A 23,134-nucleotide genomic window follows, 5' to 3' on the forward strand; every position below is an offset into this window, starting at 1 on the left:
GTAAGTTGGAATTTTTTTTAAAACCCTTTCGTCTTTAAATAACATCTTTTGGGGCCAATCCGGCTCATTGGTCCAGTGTTTAAGTCCATGGCATGAAATTACAGAACAGGTTACTCCCCAGCTAATGCCGCTACTCAATGGTGGAGAGAAGTGAATTGGGGTAAAGTGGCTTGCCCAAAGACACAGCATATGGCCAGTAGCTAGATTCAAACCCTGACCCTATGATCCTGAGTCACAAACCCTAACCACAATCACTGGCCAATTATCTGATACATTTAATTGTTTTGATCACAGACTCAACAAAGAGGTGATGTACGCCTACGTAGACCAGATGGACTTCTCCGAGAAGGATTTCGTAGCGGCTCTTCGGTCATTCCTGGCGGGGTTCCGTCTGCCTGGGGAGGCCCAGAAGATTGACCGCATGATGGAGAAGTTTGCCAGTCGCTACGTGGACAATAACATCAGGCAGACGGTATTCGCGAGCGCCGACGTTGCCTACGTACTGGCATACTCCATTATATTGCTGACGACAGACCTGCACAGTTCACAGGTCAGTGATCGTTAATCATCTTTACAATATGGTGTAATTCTAGTTTTTATCACCCTGGCCTTCAATCCAGACAAGGGGATATTGCGATAGCGTGTGTCCATGTGTGTGTGTGTGTTCAATTTCACTGTAAAGTTCTCAACCAAACTTGAAAAATGGTCTGTAGAGAGGAGGCCGATTTTAAAACAAATCCTTTCCAATACAGACTTTTACGAGGTCTCTGGAGAGCTCAGCTCAGTATTACTAATGACTCTAACATATGTTAGTCCGGTGTCTCACCCAAACTCTCCATTCAACCCAAACTGCCCATTCTGAGAACTGGTACCGGCCAAGTTCGCGCAAGGACTATGGTTGACCGATGGTTAACTAACATTAGCCTGAACTCTGTCTAGTCGACGGGGGTTGACTACGCTAGTCGACTATTTGGAACCAGCCTACTGGGGTTGGTTGCTTCGCTGGTAACCAATAGCCGCGCGCATTCATAACGCTAGTAGAGAGCCAGGATCCAGACGTTTTGCGATGACATTTTGACCAGCGTTTGACTAGAGACGTTCGCACGTTGCTATTAGTGCACAGGCGTAAGGTACGTCACAAATCAACCACTAGTCGACTAATGGTCCTTGCCTGAACTTGGCCCAGGCTGTCTCTGAAAATTGTCCTTACTAACTGCCTGTACATGTACATGTATACAAACTGACAGGATGCTGAGGGAGCGCGCAAGTTTTACTTGCAGTATTTTTAGTTTTGTGAGCTATACTTTGACCTTGTCACTTTTGACCTCAGGTCAAGCACAAGATCTCCAAGGAGGAATACATCCGGATGAATCGTGGCATCAATGACAGCAAAGATCTCCCACCAGAGTATCTGTCAGAGATCTACGACGAGATCGCCTGCAACGAGATCAAGATGAAACCGACGACCAGTAACAAAGTGGTCACAGCAAGTAAGTGGTTCTTTTTTTAGCAGGATTCGAACCCACGACATCTTGAAAGTTGCACCGGTGCCCTACCAACCATGTTATTCAGCCCCTAGTTAGTCTAGGTTCAAGTCTCATTTTATTTTGTTCTCTTAAAGGGCACATGACATGGATTTTTCTTGGGAACATATTAAATGCAACTTTCAACTCCTCTTAAATGTAAAAAAAACTCTTTGACTTCTCTTTTTGGTTTTTGTTATGAAAATGTGTAGCTTTTTTAACATTTAAATATTTTTCTTGCTTTTCCTGTCAAATGAGGGCGCTGTTGCTGTGATGTCATTTCAGGAAGACACAGTTCAGTTTCTGGGTTTTCCGTTTAAATTGTGGACCTAGAATTTGCTCGCTGAAAAGTTTTGTGAGAAAACCTTGCTCACTGGCTTACTGTCGTCTACTGAAAAATCAACGCATCACAAAAGGAAAGAAAGTTTACAAACAACAAATCATCCAAAATTCTGGCAAATTTTGGTGTTGAAATAGCTGTAACATTGAGGTTTCTGCCTGAAATGACATCACACTTTCGCTTGGGAATATGGAAAATTGCATTAGCATTAACAACCCAAACAAGCACCAAAATACCTTTAACTGTGGCAAAATGAAAATTGACAATAAAGTTACATGGGACACAAAGGTGTATTTTTGAGGATTGCATTAACAAAATTTCATTACACGGGCCCTTTAATGCTGCCAGTCCTTCCCTGGTAAACAGCTAAGCAACCCTAGCACTAGAGGGCGCTGTCAACAACATGAATCAATCCAGTATTGGGAACTTTGGCACTGGACCCGACAAATGTCAAGCATTCCTCATGCAAACTAGTTTCAAACGAAATGTGTGTTTACATGTATCCATTCCCAAGCGAAACCTCACTAAATTTTGAAAAAGTTAAATTAGGTTTCAATGTTTATTGAAGGAAATTTTCCTGATTGTGCGTCATTACAGATGTGACTAGCGAGAAGCAACGCAAGGTGTTGTATAACGCGGAGATGGAGGCATTGTCCAACACCGCTAAGGTTTTAATGGAGAGTGTCAGCCACGTTATGACAAGCTTCACCAGCGCGACACACCACGAGCACGTCAGACCCATGTTCAAAGTAAGTCTAAAATACAGCCCTAAACTTTCGCTTGACCATGCCCTCCAATTCACTGCAAGATTTCTCAAAGTAACTTTTCCAACATGGAATTAAAAAATTCATCGAGCATGAAAGTTCTTTTCCAGTCCCATTATTGTATCAAATAAATAGAAACTGATCGAGCTAGAAACTGGTCTGAGTGATCCATCTCTTTCCAACACTATGCTCGACAGGGACAGTTGGGCCCAACTCATCAAGTCATCATGAAATAAATGAATGAAGAAGAAGAAAGAGAAGGTACCTTTTTGGAACTTGAGTTACAGAGCTCGTATCAGGAACTTGCAACACCATTATGTCTCTATCAACTGGCGATGTTGAGGCCCGTCACGTGGCCCGTCACGTGACCAGGCTTGGTCACACGACAGGAGGCGGTCGCACACATGGGCCAGCTCGTACCCTCCATCTCTGTTCATATGGGGGTGCCTACAGATTTCCACGGCTTCGTGGATTTTACGTTTCCAGAGGTCGTCCTCCATGGCATGATCTTAACATTGCCCACGGAGATGTTATGCCCTGGGGTGGATATATGTTCACCAACTGCTGTCAGGGAGGCTGACCTCCTCCCCCCCCCCCCCTTCCGAAAATACAGTCTCAAGCTATTCAAATGAGTTGTTACAAAAGCATTGCTTTGTAATTGTTCATCCCCGTTACTTGTGATGGACTTGGAACAGACTTGGGCAATTCCAACATTGTGTAATGTTCGGTGTCACAGATGGAGCTCAGTGAATAAACCTGAACATTTAGTTTTCAAATCTTATACATCCATCATCTAGTAATGGTCAAGGAGATTACAGGCTAGGAGTTGTGGATCATTTCTCTGAATCATTAATTAGATATCATGGTTAATTGGCTCTGTCACGAACGTAACACTTCTGTTTGTAACACTAGAATTGTGACTGACTCAACAATCAAATTGGTCCAGGGCTAGGTCTAGGTCTTTGACAGTTACAACAACGGCCAAGTTTGCGCAAGGACTATAGTTGACCAATGGTTAACTAACGTTTGCCCGAACTCTGTCTAGTCGACGATGGTTGACTACGCTAGTCGACTATTTGGAACCAGCCTACTAGGGCTTGGTTGCTTCGCTGGTAACCAATAGCCGCGCGCATTCATAACGCTAGCAGAGAGCCAGGATCCAGAAGTTTTGCGATGACATTTTGACCAGCGTTTGACTAGAGACGTTCGCACGTTGCTACCAGTGCGCAGGCGTAAGGTACGTCACAAATCAACCACTAGTCGACTAATGGTCCTTGCCCGAACTTGGCCAACATGGTACATGCTGACAGTATCTCTAGCCGTAAGTCTGAGAGCCTTTTCTAAGCATCCTTACGATCTATCCCGCATAGGTTGCGTGGACGCCATTCCTAGCGGCATTCAGCGTAGGCCTCCAGGATTGCGACGACCCGGAGATAGCCACGCACTGCCTGGATGGCATCCGTTGCGCGATCCGCATCGCGTGCATATTCCGTCTGGAGATGGAACGTGACGCGTACGTCCAAGCTCTCTCCCGTTTCACCTTACTGACCGCCAACTCCTCCATCACGGAGATGAAAACGAAGAACATCGACACCATCAAGACGCTCATCACAGTCGCTCATACGGATGGGAACTACTTAGGCAAAGCATGGCTGGAGGTAAGGACAAATTCATTATTGGATTTAGTCTACAAATTTTGGGTTGTTTTTTTTCTGTCCCTGTAACATCTGAAATCTATGACTTTATCATTCTGATGCACTTCGTAATGCATTCGTCCTCCAAGAGTGATTTTGAATTGCAAACTACCTACAATCATTTGAAGTCATTCTTAGTGATACTTGAATGGCAACTTACAAGACTCCAAGGTAAAATGTCACACATTGGACCCTGAATTTTTAGAAAGGTTTTGCTTTAGAAAGGTTACACCAAGTGTACTAAATAGGTCATTAGATTGTTTGACCTTGTGACGTCGTACGTGATGTGCTACCTGTTACATGTTATTCAGATTTATCACTTGCTTCATTCGGAAGTTGAAAAAAGTTGTCAATGTTCACCTTCTCCGTTTATTTATTTAATCGTGTTTGATTTGAGGATTAAAAATGTACGTGCATTTGTATGTTTTTCAAAGCAACATTAGCAGCAAATATTAAGCTTAATAATATGCTTACAGTCAGAATAAATTATTTTTGTTATACTATACAAACACTCTTCAAAAAGCCACAAATTTATGCCCTCATATTTTTTTGTGCCTCGCAAATTTCTCTGCTCAATGAGAATCCCCTGTTTTGCAAGATAATTCAATTTGCTGAATCTCAATTTGTTTGGCTTTTGTTTGACAGATCCTGAAGTGTATATCTCAGCTGGAGTTGGCTCAACTCATTGGCACTGGAGTCAAGAGGAAATTCATCGCGGGGACAGGCGGTAGCTCGGCCGGGGGGCATAGGAGCTCTGGACATCACAATGACCTGCTGGAATCAGGAGATGGTAGGTAGTGCTCTCAATGGTGGATCCAGAACCACAATTTAAGGGGGGGGGGCATAATGCAGTTGTGATCCTGTGAATTTGAGCCAGTTTTATGTTATGTAAACAAGATTGTATTTAAGACACTAGTATGTGAAGTTACTAATGATATATACATCAAAATAAATGTGATCAATTACAGTTCAAACTTTCACATAAGTTTATATTATAACACCTCACCCACAGATTCTTTGTCTTGATTGGCCGAGAGCAAGTCACATGATACTTTCTATTTTTGCTATCTTTCTGTGCAAGGCCAAAAGTACTATTCCCGTAGCAACCAAAGTACTATACCATTAGCAACCAAAGTACAATTTCCACGGCGCGGTATTTGTGTGCAAATGCATGCTGGTGTGCGAGTTGCACGCAGCGCGTTTTGTTCCAAAGAGAGCGCGCCGCAGAGTTGGGTTCAAACATTTCGCGAAGGGGTAGTTTGGAAGAGAGAAAAACATTTTCCTCCAGTTTTGTATTGAAATTGAAGTTTATTTCAACTGCGTTCAGATTTAAATACTTTAAATATTATAACCAAGCAGAATCTGTGGGTGAAGTGTTATAAAACAAATATTGAATGCTTTATCTCGTGGTGAAGTAAAACTAGCCTCCCTCGGTGATCCATGGACCATTCTATTTTCCCTTGGCTTCGCCTCGGGAAAATAGAATGTCCATGGATCACCTCAGGAGGCTAGTTTTACTACACCACTCGAAGCATTCAATATTTGTATAACAGTCCATTGCCAGCTTGTTTTCTATTCCATAGTATAGTTTTGCCATCCTGTCTACTCATTGCTGAATATCAGACAACTATTTGATGTACGTAAAAAGAATACATAGAATAGTTACTGCATTGCACATAGAGTGTTCCGCGTATTCTGGTTCACGTGCATAGCTTAAGTGTGTGAAGACATCAACATGTGAACCAGCGCATGAACCAGAACATAGACATCTGACATCAGACTTTGGTACTCTGTAAATGTGCTCATGCCATATTGCAATTACAAGTTGTATGAAATGGTTTGCAGGACGCATCGCAGCAGTGATGCTTTGTTGGGATAAGACACGTCGTAGTACTGTGATGCATGTAAAGTTACAAGTTCATGAAATCACTTGCTGGCCTTATCAATGGGCTGATCCATTGAGTGGTGTTTTAATGACCGACATGCGTGCACAAAATTCCAACATGTATGCATGTGATGCACGTATCTGGAACATGCAATGTGGCATTGGAGAGGCGTGCATATCGTTACCCACATGCGCAGTGGGCGGAGCCTAATTGAACTGGTTCTTTCTGATACCGTGTGGGGGAGTATGGTGTAGTGGTTAGAGTTTGTGACTCATGATCAGAGTGTCATGGGTTCGAATCCAGCTGCTGGCTATTTGTTGTGTCTGTGGGCAAGCCACTTCACCCCCACTTGCCTCTCTCCACCCAGGAGTATAAATGGCTACCGGCATTAGCTGGGGAGTCACCTGCGATGGACTAGCATCCCATCCAGGGGGAATAGAAATATTCTCAGTCGTTTCATGCTACTGACACCGGAGATAAATGCTGGCCTGATGGGTCACGTTGGCTTGGGACAGACTTTACTTTTTCTGATAACACTCCACCCTATTTCGGTTCTCGTTACGACAGTGTCTAGAGTTCACATGGATCAGAAGAAAATGGCCAGCCTACAGGAGGCGATGGGAGAGACATCCTCACAAGGCATCGTGGTTGCCGTCGATAGGATATTCACCGGTTCAACACGTCTAGATGGGGATGCAATAGGTGAGGTGAACCTTTTCACTGTACCTGACAATATCGCAATCAAAAGGGCGCCCTCTATCGAATGAAAATATCAAGATGACGGCTTGTACTGAATGATACTGACAAATTCGGTGATCACAGCGTTAACATGTGTGCCTAGTGAAATTCTTGTTTCAAAAGCAAAGCATGATTTTGACATCAACTTGGAGGATGTAATATTTGATACCTATGGTAAATTGTGTAGAAAGATTTTTCAGATAAGAGAAACATTGCATTGAAATTTGAGACTCAAAACAAAGTCCTTATAGTCTGGGTTTTCAGATGAAAGGAATACTGATGTCTTTTTATGGGTTTCCCCCCAATTTTGGGGGTTGCAAATTTGTCATTCAACATGTTTCTAAAATATACTGTAAAAGTTTCAAAGTGTAATTTTGCCTCTAAAGATGATTTTTTTAAAGGATTTCTAAAGGTGAATCAGTTTAAGTAACAAAAAAACTTTAGCAGGCAGATTTTCTGTTTTCACTTTTGTGACATCATACCCTTTCACTTTTTCACAAAGTCTGTTTTCAAAAAAATAAAGTGTCATTGCAAAGGGTAAGATGTATATACTAATCTGCTTTTCCCCATCTTCGAAGAAGAGTCGATATTTGACAGAGCATTCACAATTTTCTCTTGCAGTTGACTTTGTGCAAGCCCTGTGCCAAGTATCCATGGAGGAACTACAGGCGACAAACACCTGTCGCATGTTCAGCTTGACTAAGATTGTTGAGATCTCGTACTACAACATGGGCCGTGTGCGTGTACAATGGTCTCGCATCTGGAGCATACTGGGCGACCATTTCAACAAGGTGTGCTACTTATTTTAGTTTTTTTCCAAATCAACTGTTTTGTTATAGAATAACTATTTTACAAATCTTTAAATATTTGCGATGCTTTTTGTGTAGGTGGGATGTAATCCTAAGGAAGATGTAGCTTTCTTTGCCATCGACTCCCTCCGACAACTCTCCATGAAGTTCCTGGAGAAGGGAGAATTGCCCAACTTCAAGTTCCAGAAAGAGTTCTTGCGGCCGTTTGAGTACATCATGAAGAAGAACAAGTCAGTCTATGCTCGCTTTTCTTTATTCCTTCAGTGAAGAAAAAAGAAAAGTTCTTTTTTAAATTGCTATTTTTCTAGCAAAACAAATCTTATTCACTTTGGAATGTGACATTGACCGAAAAAAGTCTGCCCAAGTTTAGTTATGGAACTCTTACTTTTAATAAGGTAATAACAGTGTGAGCATCCGGTCTTCACTGCGTGATAATGATCGGGTTTGGGGGTAACCGCTGTTAATGGACCGAGACGAACATTAACAGCGGTCACCCCCAAACCCGGTCATTATCACGCAGTGAACATGGTGAAGACCGGATCCTCACACTGTTATTCCCATTAATAAATACCTTTTTAACGAAATCAACAGTTAAAATGCTCCAATTTTGTGACTTTTCTTTTGGGGATATTTCCAGACTTTTTTGTGTTCATGTTCAGTGGCCATATTTTAGCTATAAATCCGTGGTACCCTATCTCTTTAATATGCGCTGTTATATACCACCCTAGTGGGCCCAGGCTGCGCTGGATGACGTCTTTATTGCATTAGGACTGACATCCACGGTATGAAATTCTGCTGCCGTAGCAAAACAAATTACAATTTTTTTGTAATTTTTTTACCTGATGGAGGAAGCTGATATTTCGTTTACATATTCCTTGTGTCCAAAAGTACAAAGATGTTCGGTTTAGAAAAAGTAAATAAGTCCGTGGACGAAGTGTTTACAGAAAATAAATCGCAGATAGATCCACACTTGGTCACGTTTCACTGCTGTCCACAGTGCTGTTTTTTTGTGTGTGTATAGTGACTCTCTGTGTGACACAGTTACTGTAACATTTCATATCCTTCACCTGAAACTGACCTGCAGGGTTTAAACGGTTTTACATATTGCTCTGAATACTGACTTCCCACCTGGAGCGTTAATGTGCTACTTCTAATTGGCACGGATCTATAGACATACCAAGTTTGAAGTCAAGAGTTGTGATATGTTTGTACCTAGGTCATCCACCATAAGAGACATGGTTGTTCGCTGTATAGCTCAGATGGTCAACTCCCAAGCCATCAATATCCGATCTGGTTGGAAGAACGTCTTTTCAGTCTTCCATCTGGCTGCGGCCGATCATGAAGAAGGCATCGTAGAACTGGCATTCCAGACCACTGGCAACATTGTCAGTAAGTGTGCTTATTTAAAAAAAACTTTGGCTAACCATGGGTGTGTGTTAGACAACTGTGGCAGGATAGACTTCATGCGCAAGTACCCCCTCAACGGTTACAAAGGGAGAGTTGGGGTAGACCACTGGGAAGGACATTCAAACGTATTGCCGATGACGCCTGACGCTCACGCAAAGACGTTATGGCTTTGTCCACATTCAAAATAATATTAGTCGTGGGTACCTTGTGCGATACACCACTTTATTGCGCTTTCAGTTTTAGGCCAAAAAAAATAATAAGTCGGTCTCTGGTCAGCGCGCGCGTCGATTTTAATCATGCGCGTCAATCTTTTTTTTTCCCAAAAAGTTCCGCTGTAGCTCCAACAGCGCCCTCTATTGCCGCACCTCCTCACTTTTTTTTTATCAAAGAGCACCAAGGAATGGGAAATTGCACCAAGGCAAATGATCGAGAGCACCAAGGCAAATTATGGAGGACACCAATGTACATGAGGACACCAAAAAAGCAAAATAGTACCCCACCTTGTCTGTACAATCCAAGCTCGAAGAAAAAAAAAAAAAAAAAAAAAAGCCGAATATTTTTTTTTTTTTGGCCTGATTGTACCATTTTATTTCTCGTTATTTCTTCAGGCAATGTGTTTGAGAAGTATTTCGGCGCCACGCTAGACTCCTTTCAAGACGCTGTCAAGTGTCTGTCGGAGTTTGCCTGCAACGCAGCCTTCCCTGACACGAGCATGGAGGCAATCCGGCTCATACGGAGCTGTGCCAAATACGTCATGGAAAAGCCGCAGGTGGGTCAGGGTACAAGACTTGGTTTCCTTACTGCTCTTCAATAGGCTGTTTCTGAATCTGTCCTTTTGCGGCTGTGGCTTACATTCCTGATATGTGGGTACTATAGTGAATAGCCACAGCCGTCAGCTGCTGCAAAAAAAAATGGGCTCATGGCCTGATGATCAAGGGTAATAATTGTACAGCAATTTGAGATTTTGGTATAAATTTATATAGTAAAGTAAAAAGTAAAGTCTGTCATGAGCCAATGTGGCCCATCAGGCCAGCGTTTATCTCCGGTTTCAGTAGCATGAAACGACTGAGAATATTTCTATTCCCCCTGGATGGGATGCTAGTCCATCGCAGGTTACTCCCCAGCTAATGCCAGTACCCATTTATACTCCTGGGTGGAGAGGGGCAAGTGGGGGTGAAGTGCCTTGCCCAAGGACACAATATATGACCAGCGGCTGGATTCGAACCCCGGACCCTCTGATCATGAGTCACGAACCCTAACCACTAGGCCACAAACTCCCCACAAATTTATATAAGCACAACATTATTATAATTGAAGAATCATTTTCCCCTCTCAATTTTCCATTGTTTTAGATGTTTCGTGAGCATGTAGGAGACCACGAGACACCTATTGATGAAGACGATCGTATCTGGGTCAAGGGATGGTTCCCTGTTCTCTTTGAGTTGTCCTGCGTCATCAATAGGTGTAAACTAGACGTCAGAACAAGGTGAGAAAATACGGCCATGTGGTTGCAAAGGCCGATTTTTAAAGGTTACGTAATATTGATTGAAACAACATGCACACAGACATGTGGATGGTCGCAGGCAAAATCTTTGAAAATCAATTTCTCCCATTTGGAAGACCGTATCTTCATGCAACTTTCAGGGTTTGTTTCTTTATAATGGTCCAACTATGTGCTAATAATTGTTTTGATATGTTAAGTACTTTTCATTGAAATTGGAACAATAGGCCTGGCTATGTGCATTTTTAAAAGTTGTAACTCTGGTGTTTGCAATATATCTGTCAATCTTTTCAAGCCTCGTGAATAATAATAAGGTTCTTGTTCATTATTGTGTGCAGTAAAAATGTGCAGTATTGCCTCCTTCAAGAGTTATTTAATTTCGCAACGAATGCTTCTTGACGTCCAATTCGGGCGATTCACAATGCAGAGCGCCACCAATAGTTTGCCACGGAGAGTTCATTTTTCCCAGTGCATTGTGGGAGATGGTCGACAAATTCGCAGGGCGGGACATTTGAAATTGTTCGTTTTCTCCGGTCAGTAGTTTCGTAAATGTATGATTCGAGTATACGTTCGCCCTTTTCTTTTCTTTGTATCAATATGGTGAATTTTGGTAAGGCGGCAGAACGCTATGCCCCAATCTATAACAAATTAGCTCAAGTGTCTACTGATACTCATTCAAATGGGCCATATTTTGTCGACCGTAAACTCGAAAAGTTGACTCTCCATGGCAAACTCTTGGTGGCGCACTGCATTGTGAATCGCCCGAATTTCGCATCGCATTCGCATGAAGCATGAAGCACGAACCGGCCTTTAGGCAGTTTCTCAAAGCACTTTCTATTTTCTGCCAACTTAGGGGGTTTCTCAACGCCTATTCTCTACCTACCTCTAATCATTTCATATTTTCTACTCTCCTAGGGGGCTGACCGTCATGTTTGAGATTATGAAGAGCTACGGCCACACATTCTATCAACATTGGTGGAAGGATCTCTTCAGGATCGTCTTCCGAATCTTCGACAACATGAAGCTCCCGGAACAGATCTTAGAAGTGAGATAGATATTTTTGGCGAGCTGCGAAGCAGATGCGAGCCTATGTAATACCAATTTCCGTCCGTCTGTCCGGGCGCCCGTCCGTCCGTCCGTCCGTCCGTCCGTCCGTCCGTCCGGCCGTCCGCGTTCAGATAAAAATGTTGAAGTTTTTGGTTCTAGTTAACTTGGGGAAAAAAATTAAATGCAGTTGTCATGTATCATCCTTATAACTTCAGTTAGGTTCATATCATTGCAGTAAATTTTATGATTTTATTGAGGAATTTTAATTCAAGGAAATGTTAAAGTTTTTAATTGTTACATGTACATGTATACTAGTATAACATGTACGTGTGTGTATACCGGTATAACATGTACATGTACACTATGCATTTTGGGGATGTGCATGAGCTTCTGGTTTGATCTTATAGTTTATGGGGTTGGAGTAGGGATGGGGTAGGGGTAGGGGTGGGGGTGGGGGTGGGGGTGGGGGTGGGGTGGGGTGGGGTGGGGTGGGGTAGGGTATAGGGTTGGAGTTAGGGTTTGTGTGAGTAGGATGAGTAGGGGAGCTAGGATGGGTAGGGCGGGGTGGGTTGGGGTGGGGAGAGGGGTTGGAATACTGGGTTTGGGTGGGGTGGGGATTTGTAGGGGTGGGGTGGGAACAGGTAGGGAGAGACAGGTAGGGAGAGGATGGGCATGGATGTAGGGGTTGGGTTAGGAGGGGGTTGGGCAGGGGGCGGGATATAGGATCGGAGTAGGGGTTGGGTTGGGGATGTGTAGGGATGGGTAGGGATGGGTTGTAGGGGTTGGATAAGGGGAGGGGGCAATATATAGGGATCAGAGTAGGGGTTGCATGGGGTCAGGTGGGGATGTATGGGTGGGGGAATGGGGTGGGCGGGATATTGGAATTCGAGTAAGGGTTAGGATGGGGATGTGTAGGGTGGGTAAGGACAGATAAGGGAAGATAGGGTAGGTGGGTGTAGGGGGTAGGGGTAGGGGAGGGTACGGGTCAGGGGAGGGGGAAGGAGATAGGGATTGGAGTTTGAGTGGGGTTGGGATGTGTAGGTGATAGGGTGGGGATGGTTAGGGGAGGATGGAATGGGTGTGGGTAGGGGGTTGGGTGGGGGAGGGGGCGGGTTGGGGATGGGGTAAGGTTTTGGGATGGGGTAAGGTTCGGGGGAGGTGGTGATGGTGCTGTGTCTACATGTACATGTATACCCATTCTTGTTCTGCATTTGTGGCGACTACACAAGAGTTTTCCCATGGTACTACAAGTATGGGGACCAGAAGACACTGTTGGGGCTGCAAAAATCCACAAGTGGGTCCTAATTACCCTAACAATGGAAAACTCCCCCATAATACAGTGACGGCTAACCTATATACATATGTATTTATTAGGTAATCTGTTAACTTTTTATGTTGACATTTAAAAACTGTCCCCTACACCTAGGCACATCAACAAGACTCCTGATCCCCTTCCATCATGCCCATCCCCAACCCTACCTTCAGCCTCCCTTCCTGCCATGGACAGCGAGCCATGGCGGCTTCGCCGTTCTAGTTACAGCTACTAATTGTGTTACTAAAAATAATAACCGGTCTAATTTTTTTGGTTCAGCTAACCACAGAATACTGCACTTGTGATCATGCAGAAATCGTGCGCTTATGATCATTGTTAATATGCTTATTGCTCTGGCACAGAATTTCTGTGCTGTGTTCTTAGCATTAAGATTCTTAAAAAAATCCTTGTTATCCTGTAAAATATACTAACCACTACTGACAAAATTATGTTATTGTCGGCAAAGTTTCTTTGTGGAGGGTATACAAAGCCTTTAAAGGTACAGTCCATCATTTGTAATTTGTGCATTATGTTCGTTTGAAGCAACAAAAGTGCTCAAAATCTAAAGAAGGGTGCTGAACAACTAACCTGATGAATTTCAGCACAGCTTCAGCTGTATATTTCGAGAAAAACAACATTCTAGGATCTCGATTTCAAATCAAAAGTTGCTGAATCATGTTTTGAATTGGGCCTGAATTCAGCGGCCGAGACACGTTCTCACTGAGCCGATTGCTGCCACGCAATTGTCTTGTGTAATAAGTTGAAGAACAGTTTTGTGGAATTTTTTTCCTTTGCCATCGTCACCTACAGAGGGCGGACTTCCACTCATTTGCATGCGACCTGAGGCACATAATTTGCACACATTCAAGGTCATTTCAATGAAAAGAAAAGCAACAGATAGAATCCCAAAACTCTTCAAAATTAATCCAAAAGCTGGTCCGTAACCTTTCATTATATTCTTTGTACTTCTTACATAAAGTGAATTTGATGACGTTCGCCATTGTTGCTTCAATGTAAATTTGCCAATCACTAAGAAATTCACTTAGCTGTTTTGTTTGCTTAAATCCAAATACTACATCAAAAATCTCACTCAGATATTGGGGCTGAGAACGACCAACTGTCATCGTCAGCATGACCTTTGACCCAGGACATTTACCCATACCTGATAATGAGATCAAGTCTCCAGTCTAACTTCTTTGTATTAATTTGAAAAGCACTGCTTGTATGAGCCATTGAAAACATTAACTCACTTGGAAGAATTTCATCTTTTTTCTTTTTTTTTCGGCTTAGAAAACTGAGTGGATGATGACGACGTGCAACCATGCCCTGTTCGCCATCGTAGACGTCTTCACGCAATACTTTGACGTTCTCAATGAGATACTCCTTGAAGACTTACTCCAGCAGCTCCTGTGGTGCGTCCAACAAGGTACGAGAAGAAACTCCTAAATAATGAAAGGTTTGCGGATAAACCATGTGCAAATAATATCTCAATTAAGAGAATGGTTCTGAAAAGAACCAGAGGTATAAATGCTCTTTATACCTCTGCTTCTTTTCAAAACCATTCTCTTAGTTGAGAAATTATTCGCACATGGTGTATCCGCAAACCTTTCATTATTTAGTATCTCCACCATGCAAAGCCGCAAATCTTACTTAAACTCCTAAATCTCAACTTTTTACGGAATATGTTTACAAAGTTTTGTGTTGCGGTCATGTAGTGTCAACTTTCCTAGGCGAAAATGAACAGCTTCTGGACTCCGTTCTGTTACAATAGAGGGCGCTACTCACTGAAGTAAAGGAAGACATTAAAGGTGCACGTAATTACCTCAATATCTTTGTACCTTTGTACCTATCTCACTGACTGACTGGCACTTGTGAGCTGGGCAGTGCTATTGTATAGGGTTACCCGTAACGCCAAATAATGGGCTGAATCGGGCCCACCAGATGCATGAAATGACTACCAGTGAATAGCCATTCTGGATCAACTGAATACAATTGTGTGCGCTCTGGGATCAGCTTTACTAGACTTGCTTTGTCTTGCTCGAAGTAACTTATGAAGTAAACTTTGCCTCCCCCCCCCCCCCCCCCCCAGACAATGAGCAATTGGCGCGGTCAGGCACCAACTGCCTAGAGCAGCTCGTGATCTGCAACGGACCATCGTTCAGCAAAGCTACGTGGGACCGTGTCTGTACATGCATGCTGGACATCTTCAAGAACACCATACCTCACGGGTGAGTTGCATTCTTCCCTCTGATAAGCCACAGCTGGCACAGTCGTGGAAAACTCCTGAAAATATCCTGGAATATCCTCTTCCCCTGCCATGCCTTTTACACAGGCTAGTCACCAACAGTCGAATCACATTTCAAGCAAGCACTGTGACTAGTCAAATTCAGTCAACAGACAAAAGCAAGTGGTAGGCACAGCTGGGTTATCGATCACCTAAAGTCAAAGCATAGCTGCATCAAGTTACACAAACAGTCACAGCCAGTCAATCCTGCTTTTATGTAGACTGGGAGCTCTTAACTGTTAAAAACAGTCACTTGATTGATTTTGACTGAAAGGACAACTTTGCACAGAATGTATGTTTGCATAGGAGGGTTAAAGGGAATATACATCATTTGCTTTTGCTGTAATTTTCAGAAATGGATGGAATTGGGGGGTTGGAAATATATAGCAAATATAGTTACACTGACTTTTTTGAGGTTTTGGGCTCGAAAATGCTATAAAAACCAAGAAAAACAATCATTTTCCTGTAGTCTGGTTCCCTGACTCCATATAAGAAAAACAGAGCAGTTTACATACATTGGGGAATTGTAAGGTCAGGGAACCAGTCTAGCGTTGTACCCGTTCATAGGTGTGTAATCGATTGCAAACAAGTGCGATGGTCAATTGGGGCCAGTATTTGAAAAAAAGCCAGTTTTTTCCAACGCTGGTCGGCCGACCAGGGTTGGAAATTGATACCAAAATACCACTTTTCTTGAAAATGACAGTATACCAGGTGCCATGATTTTACAGGATGCTTTACACTGTCATTCACTAACAGTCCAGCAAGGTATTTCAAAATGATTTGGTAGTTTTATTTGTTGATGTTTGCAAATGTTGTATTTTCCCTTTAAAGCTATCATGGAAACTCATGAAAAGTCACAGTTTTTATTTCGCAAGGAGTCAGGAAAAGTAGATGCATGCCAGTTTAGTATACTTAAATTGTTAACATGTATGCTCTATACTGGTCGTTCAATGCACCATTGTGATGTTTTTGTGAAGCTCGGTGGTTGTATGGATTCGTCAGAGAACAGAGAATAAATATCATGGGTAAGAAAAATATTTGTTTATCTCGCTATTATTTCTTAGTTTGTTGACGTGGAAACCAGAGGAACATCATGGCGATGCTGACACGGTCAGCAGGGATTCTGTACCATCACCTGACCATGTAAGTATCTCCCAATCGACCAGTCCATGAGCAACTCCCTAAATCAGGCAAAATCTGTGATTGTTTTCAGTGTAAATGTCACATAAATATTTGTAGCCAACTAAGTCCATCACAAGTCATCACAAGTCATCACAAGTCATCACAAGTCCATCACAAGTCATCACAAGTCATCACAAGTCATCACAAGTCCATTACAAGTCCATCACAAGTCATCACAAGTCATTACAAGTCATCACAAGTCCATCACAAGTCCATCACAAGTCATCACAAGTCATCACAAGTCATCACAAGTCATCACAAGTCATCATAAGTCAATCACAAGTCAATCACAAGTCATCACAAGTCAATCACAAGTCAATCACAAGTCATCACAAGTCATCACAAGTCATCACAAGTCATCACAAGTCATTACAATCCATCACAAGTCCATCACAAGTCATCACATGTCATCACAAGTCCATCACAAGTCATCACAAGTCATCACAAGTCATTACAAGTTATCACAAGTCCATCACAAGTCATCACAAGTCATCACAAGTCATTACAAGTCATCACAAGTCAATCTCAAGTCGATCACAAGTCATCACAAGTCCATCACAAGTCATCACAAGTCATCACAAGTCCATCACAAGTCATTACAAGTTCACCACAAGTCATCACAAGTCATCACAAGTCATCACAAGTCCATCACAAGTCATCACAAGTCATCACAAGTCATCACAAGTCATCACAAGTCATCACAAGTCCATCACAATTCATCACAAGTCATCACAAGTCATCACAAGTCATCACAAGTCCATCACAAGTCATCACAAGTCATCACAAGTCATCACAAGTCATCCATTCCCAAGTCAAATCACAAGCTATTGTCAAGAACTGTAACAGAGGCATTCCTTTGTTATCATTCATCCCCTGTTACTTGTGACTGGACTAGTGAATAGATATGTGATTACCATGTGACTCGACTTGCTGTACACTTGTGATGGACTCGACCACAGCATTCCAAACTCTACAAACGGATCTCGACATTTTTCCCATCATCCCTTGCAGGAGTCTCCGGCCAAACCGCCCGGCTCCCCCGCCTTCATCGACAAGGAGAACCACCCCCAGCCTACCGCGTCCGAGCGTAGATCAGACCTACGCCGAGCTGGCAGTGAGCACAGCGTGGCCAGCGCTACCAGCATGGAGAGCAAGACTAGCAGCAGGACCATGGACATACACAGTATGTAACACATTGCGCATTCTAGTCTTAGTTCAAGACTGGATTTTTTTTTTTTTTCCTAATGTAGCCGGTCCCAATTCCTTGCTAGTGTTGCTGCACAGACCACTAAACTCCTTCTCTTTGTTTCTACTTCCCAGAAACTGCTGCTGACCAAAAGATCTTTGCCAACCTGCTCATCAAGTGTGTCGTCCAGCTAGAGCTCATTCAGACCATTGATAACATTGTATTCTTCCCGGCCACCAGTCGACACGAAGACGCTGACAACCTCAAAGCGGCACAGGTATGGGCATTAGAGAGTTGTTGGATATGCAGTAGAGGGGGAGCAATCACGGTAAACAGACTTGCCCAAGGACATATATACTAGACATATATACAATGTACTATTACCAACTTGGCCACAGGGATCCAGCTGTAGAGTTGAGCAATCACAGTAAATTAGCTTGCCCAAGAAATAGGCACCATTTTCAACTTAACTTGGTAGGACAACTACTCAAGTGTCCACAAAAGTTTTATGCCACTGGTACATGTACTTGTTGAAAAGTGGAGCAATCACAGTAAACACCCTTGCTGAAGGACATAGCCACCGTAATCACGTTATATCATTTGACAAGTTGTTTGTTTTACAGGACAATACAATGGATCAGTTATCGGTGTCCTCCGAGTCCACTCTGAGCGGTGAGGATCCAGGCATGTATCGTTTCCTTTCGTCCAGTCAGCTTTTCCTGCTCATGGATTGTCTGATGGAATCACACAGCTTCGCCAAAGAGTTCAACAGCAACAACGGGCAGCGGGAACTGCTCCGATCGGCAGGTAATGCACAGACTTATCATAAGCCAATCACAAGCCAATCATAAGTCAATCATAAGTTAATCAAAAGTCAATCATAAGTCGTCCAGTTGCAAGTCATAAGCTGTTCAAATGAATGGCGGCAAAGCCATTCCTTTGTCATTATTTCATCATCTGTGATTGACTTTTGATTGAGTTGTGACTGACTTGTGATTGACTTGTGATTGACTTGTGACTCACTTTTGACTAAGTTGTGATTGACTTGTGACTGACTTGTGATTGACTTGTGACTAAGTTGTGATTGACTTGTGACTGACTTGTGATTGACTTGTGATTGACTTGTGATTGACTTGTGACTGACTTGTGATTGACTTGTGATTGACTTGTGATTGACTTGTGATTGACTTGTGACTAAGTTGTGATTGACTTGTGACTGACTTGTGATTGACTTGTGATTGACTTGTGATTGACTTGTGACTGACTTGTGATTGACTTGTGAATGACTTGACTTGTGATTGAAACTGTACTGCTGAATGCGACATCAAAATTTAGCAAAAGGTAGCTGCGACAAAAAAGTCACATCATCTCATTGCAAAATTTAGACAAAAATCTTCATCAATTTGAAGTTTTCCTTTTTTTCTTGCAGGATTCCGTGGGAAGAACAAGCCCAACCTGTCTACCCAGGAGACAGCTAGCCTGGCCTGCTGTCTACGTATCCTCTTCAAGATGTACAGTGATGAAACCAGGCAAGCTGAATGGCCTGCTATCGAAGAAAAACTCCTCAGGTCAGCGGCTTTTATATTATGGCTATTTTTTGCTTGACTACTCTGTTAAAGTTGCTGACTTTTTCGAAACCTGTGCAATTTACTTGTCGTGCGATTGTGATTGACTTGTGACAGGCTTGTGATTGAGTTGTAATTGACTTGTGATTTGACTTATGAATGAGTTGTAATTGACTTGTGATTTGACTTATGAATGACTTGTGATTGACTTGTGACAGGCTTGTTACTGACTTGTGATTTGACTTGTGACTGACTTGTGATTTGACTTATCACTGACATGTGACTGACTTGTGACCACTTGTGAATGACTGCGATTTGACTTTTGACTGACTTATCACTGACATGTGATTTGACTTGTGACTGACTTATCACTGACTTATCACTGACATGTGATTGACTTCTGACAGACATGTGACTGACTGCTGACAGACTTGTGACTGGCATGTGACAGGCTTGTGATTGACCTGTGACAGGCTTGGGATTGACTTGTAATTGACTTGTGATTGACTTGTGATTAACTCATTGATTAGCCGTCTTTTCTCCTCTGGTTCAGTGTTTGCCAAAGTGCTCTAGAATACTTCAACTCATTAGACTCAGAGAGCCACCGGGCGGCCTGGAAGTCACTGCTGGTCCTCCTATTGACCAAAATACTCAAGATGAGTGACGAGAGGGTAAGTTGGTCCTTAAGTTCCCCCTCCCATCTCCCCCTCCCCCCCCCCCTCCTGGCCTTAAAACCCTAGTTGTAGTGACTCAAGTTGATGACTCAACTAAAGTCAACTCGAAATTGTACCCAGCTCATGCCGCTTTGTGGTTTATTTGATTTTAACAAACAATTAACTTCTTAAATCCACGATCAAATCAATTTTATAGTTCAAGATCCACGCTTCCAAGTACTACGCTCAAATGTGCGAGGTCGTCATGTTTGACCTCCGACCTGAGCTGAGGTCAATATTCCGCAAGTTTCTGCTGAGAACGGGCGTCGTCTTTGGCATTGTTGCATCCCCTAGATGAGGGTAAGACGAAAACACAGTGACGCACATGGTGATACATGCATGGTCTATGGTGATACACACCGTGACAGACACCATGATACATGCTACCGACATCACCACCCTGATACTACAGTAACACACACCGATACAAATACAGCGATACACCCAACCGTGGTTGGATCATTAAGATATATAAAAAAAAATATTGTTTTCCTAGATTTTTTTTTTAATTTAGCAAATGGGGACGTGCAAATCTGAAACAAAATAGGAAATTAATAAAAAATACCAAACATTTCATTGGTTTTAATATCTCAAATGAAAATAATCTGAGAGGACTATTTTTTGTAAAACACAAGAATTTTTGTAGTATGGTCGAACTTTTACGTGTCGGACCGTTTTTTTTTCTTTATTGAGGTCATATGAAGTTTGCATTAAAGTAACAGCGTTATTTTTTTGCAGATTTTGTTTTAGAAATTTATATAGGTCACTCATGATTTGGATTCGAGCACTGAAATGTACTGTTGTGTTACGTATTTACTTGCACCGCGGATTTCATATGGGAAAGTTATATTAAATGTGAATGTGATGCCATTGTACATTCGCGTCGATATTTAGACGAGTATGTACCAGTCAATGGGCTCAGTGCGCAAATACCCCCTCAACGGTAAGAAAGGGAGAGTTTGGGGAGACCACTGGGATAGACATGTGGACGCATTTCTGACGACGCCTGACGCTCACGCGAAGATGCTCTGGCTTTCTGCACATTCAGAATACAATAAGTCGTGCGTACTTCGCGCTGTGTGCGCGCGAACCAGTAATCGCATGCCGTCCACTGCGCTTTTGAAAGTGGTAAAATAGCGCCCTCTATTGTTTGCGCACGGAATCCATAGGTATCGTACTACGGCAATTGTATTCATCGGCAATATTCGCAACCCGATTGACATTTCTCAAAGTACGAACAGAAACGGACCGCTTGCCTGTTTTATTGTTTGCAGGTAAATAAACGTTCTAGCGACACTTTTTTTCATATTTTCCAAATTGGAAAAGACTCGCATATGGCAATAGTCAATAAGATTTCAGTCTTAAATTGAAACAACAAACATTATCTTGCTTAACATAATACTTTCTCAAAGAATTTCCAACTAATAGTTGTGTTTATAAAATGCGTATCAATTGTTTTTCCGTAAAATGTTACTTTTGCATTCCTCTCTCTATTTTAATTCAAGAAATTTCTTTAAAATGTCTACGATATAAAATAAATGTATTTCAATAAAAGCTTATTAGTCAAATTTAAAAAAAAAGTTCATGTATTTTTATGTCACCGAGAAACAGCATTCCTACTAGAACGATGTACATTAGTCACAAAGTAAAACCCCAAACTTAATGTGGACTGTATAAATTAAAATTTGATAAAAAAAACAAAGAAATAATCATAATTTTTGCGTTGTATACAAAAATGAATGTATCTTTTATACACTCCCAAGCTGTACATGTGTACCGTATCTCCAATCGTTTTTAGGAATAAGTCTTTGTTTTGTCCTTAAAGTCGATCGGAGGTAATTAAAAATTGAGTTATTCATATTTAGTTTGATGGCGTATATTTTGTGTTAACATTTATTGAAAAAAAAAACAGATTTAAGGAAATGTGATTTCCAGCCTTAGGTTCCGCAGCAATTTTCCTATTTTAAAAAGCTTTGATTGAAATGTGGGCTAGTTAGAAATAAAAACTTGTTTATGGGCAGTCAAGTGTATTTTTTTCTTGGTTGTAGACCACTAGACTGGTATCCTGACTTCATTTAATGAGGACAGGTAATCGTGCCCCATCTTCATAGATTTCATTGGTTGTTGCAACAATTAGTTCTTCCTTCCTGTCATTTGATTGGCTGATTACAGATGTTTTGTGGTGCATTCCCTGTTGACATATTAACCTTTGACCCTATGTCAAAGGTCATGTGTCAAAGGTCATGTGTCAGAGGTCATTCAGACAGAAAGCTGGTGGTACTGAAGGGGCAGTTCTCTGACCTGAATCCAAAATTGAGCAATTATGCACCTGATGCATTTTCGAAACCAGGCTTTGTTTTCAGATGTGGCTTCCGGAGACTGTTTCCATGTAAACGTGATGGAAGCCGAAACTGGAGGCAAGAACGAAGTTTCAAAACTTGCAACAAGGAAAGATGAGTTCCCAAAATATTAATTTATTGATTTCCAACGATACCAAGAGTTAAAAAAAAACTAGAAAAATGAATATTTTTACTGCGTAGATTGTTTTACTTTAAAAATGAAATATTAAATGAGAAAAATTACAGCTTACAGCAGCTCTGTAATGCAATGTACAAATTGTAGAAATTAATAAAAAAAAATGAGCCAGCCACGATTTCAGATTTTGTCCCAAACTCGATCATGATTTAACTTTACCGAGTTTGAGTTTGTGTTCAACTAAAGTCATTGCTTATAAATTAGTTTTACTAAATCCTTGTAACTCCTAGCTCCCTCACGTGTAGGTTTTTTGCTCTACGTCTAAAATTGTTAGAGGGATCTTTAGGAAAACATGTAATTGGTATTTTAATATTTCATGTTTTGTAGCCATGTTTCAGAACTGGCCGTTGTTTATAGTTTTTTGTGATGTACATATGCATTGGGAACCAATACATGTAATTAATTAATACAGTATGGACACAGTTTAAATAGAGATTGTTACTTTAAGAATATATTCTCATGTTTTTGTTGTGATTATGTTGTAACTCAGATGATTAAATGTCTAAGATGCTATTCTATTAAGTCGGCGTTTCGTGTCATCTTTTTGTACTTGTAATTTTCTTGTCTGGATCAAGGGAGTCAGGTTGGCATAGCGGTACTTTCCTCGCCTTCCAATGCTGTGACCCGGGTTCGAATCCCGCCTGGGCC

The 23,134-nt window shown here is 41.9% G+C and overlaps 1 protein-coding gene across 1 annotated transcript in view; it reads left to right on the forward strand.

Annotated features, from left to right (window-relative positions):
• The window catches only part of LOC119728450 (brefeldin A-inhibited guanine nucleotide-exchange protein 2-like), a 43,316-nt gene extending 20,308 nt beyond the window's left edge, over positions 1-23,008 (forward strand). Inside the window, exons 14-34 of the mRNA XM_038200700.1 lie at positions 295-550; positions 1,331-1,490; positions 2,461-2,612; positions 3,998-4,285; positions 4,967-5,111; positions 6,775-6,909; positions 7,567-7,736; positions 7,833-7,984; positions 8,971-9,143; positions 9,770-9,930; positions 10,514-10,647; positions 11,578-11,707; positions 14,312-14,447; positions 15,111-15,249; positions 16,370-16,448; positions 17,499-17,670; positions 17,808-17,950; positions 18,297-18,480; positions 19,103-19,241; positions 19,792-19,909; positions 20,109-23,008. Of these exons, the coding sequence (XP_038056628.1) occupies positions 295-550; positions 1,331-1,490; positions 2,461-2,612; positions 3,998-4,285; positions 4,967-5,111; positions 6,775-6,909; positions 7,567-7,736; positions 7,833-7,984; positions 8,971-9,143; positions 9,770-9,930; positions 10,514-10,647; positions 11,578-11,707; positions 14,312-14,447; positions 15,111-15,249; positions 16,370-16,448; positions 17,499-17,670; positions 17,808-17,950; positions 18,297-18,480; positions 19,103-19,241; positions 19,792-19,909; positions 20,109-20,249 (3,307 nt within the window). The 3' untranslated portion in view covers positions 20,250-23,008. The remainder of the gene's footprint in view (positions 1-294; positions 551-1,330; positions 1,491-2,460; positions 2,613-3,997; positions 4,286-4,966; positions 5,112-6,774; positions 6,910-7,566; positions 7,737-7,832; positions 7,985-8,970; positions 9,144-9,769; positions 9,931-10,513; positions 10,648-11,577; positions 11,708-14,311; positions 14,448-15,110; positions 15,250-16,369; positions 16,449-17,498; positions 17,671-17,807; positions 17,951-18,296; positions 18,481-19,102; positions 19,242-19,791; positions 19,910-20,108) is intronic.
• The last annotated feature ends 126 nt before the right edge of the window (positions 23,009-23,134 follow it).

Source organism: Patiria miniata, unplaced genomic scaffold, assembly GCF_015706575.1.
Source record: "Patiria miniata isolate m_02_andy unplaced genomic scaffold, ASM1570657v1 HiC_scaffold_20, whole genome shotgun sequence".
NCBI classification, from domain to species: Eukaryota; Metazoa; Echinodermata; class Asteroidea; order Valvatida; family Asterinidae; genus Patiria; species Patiria miniata.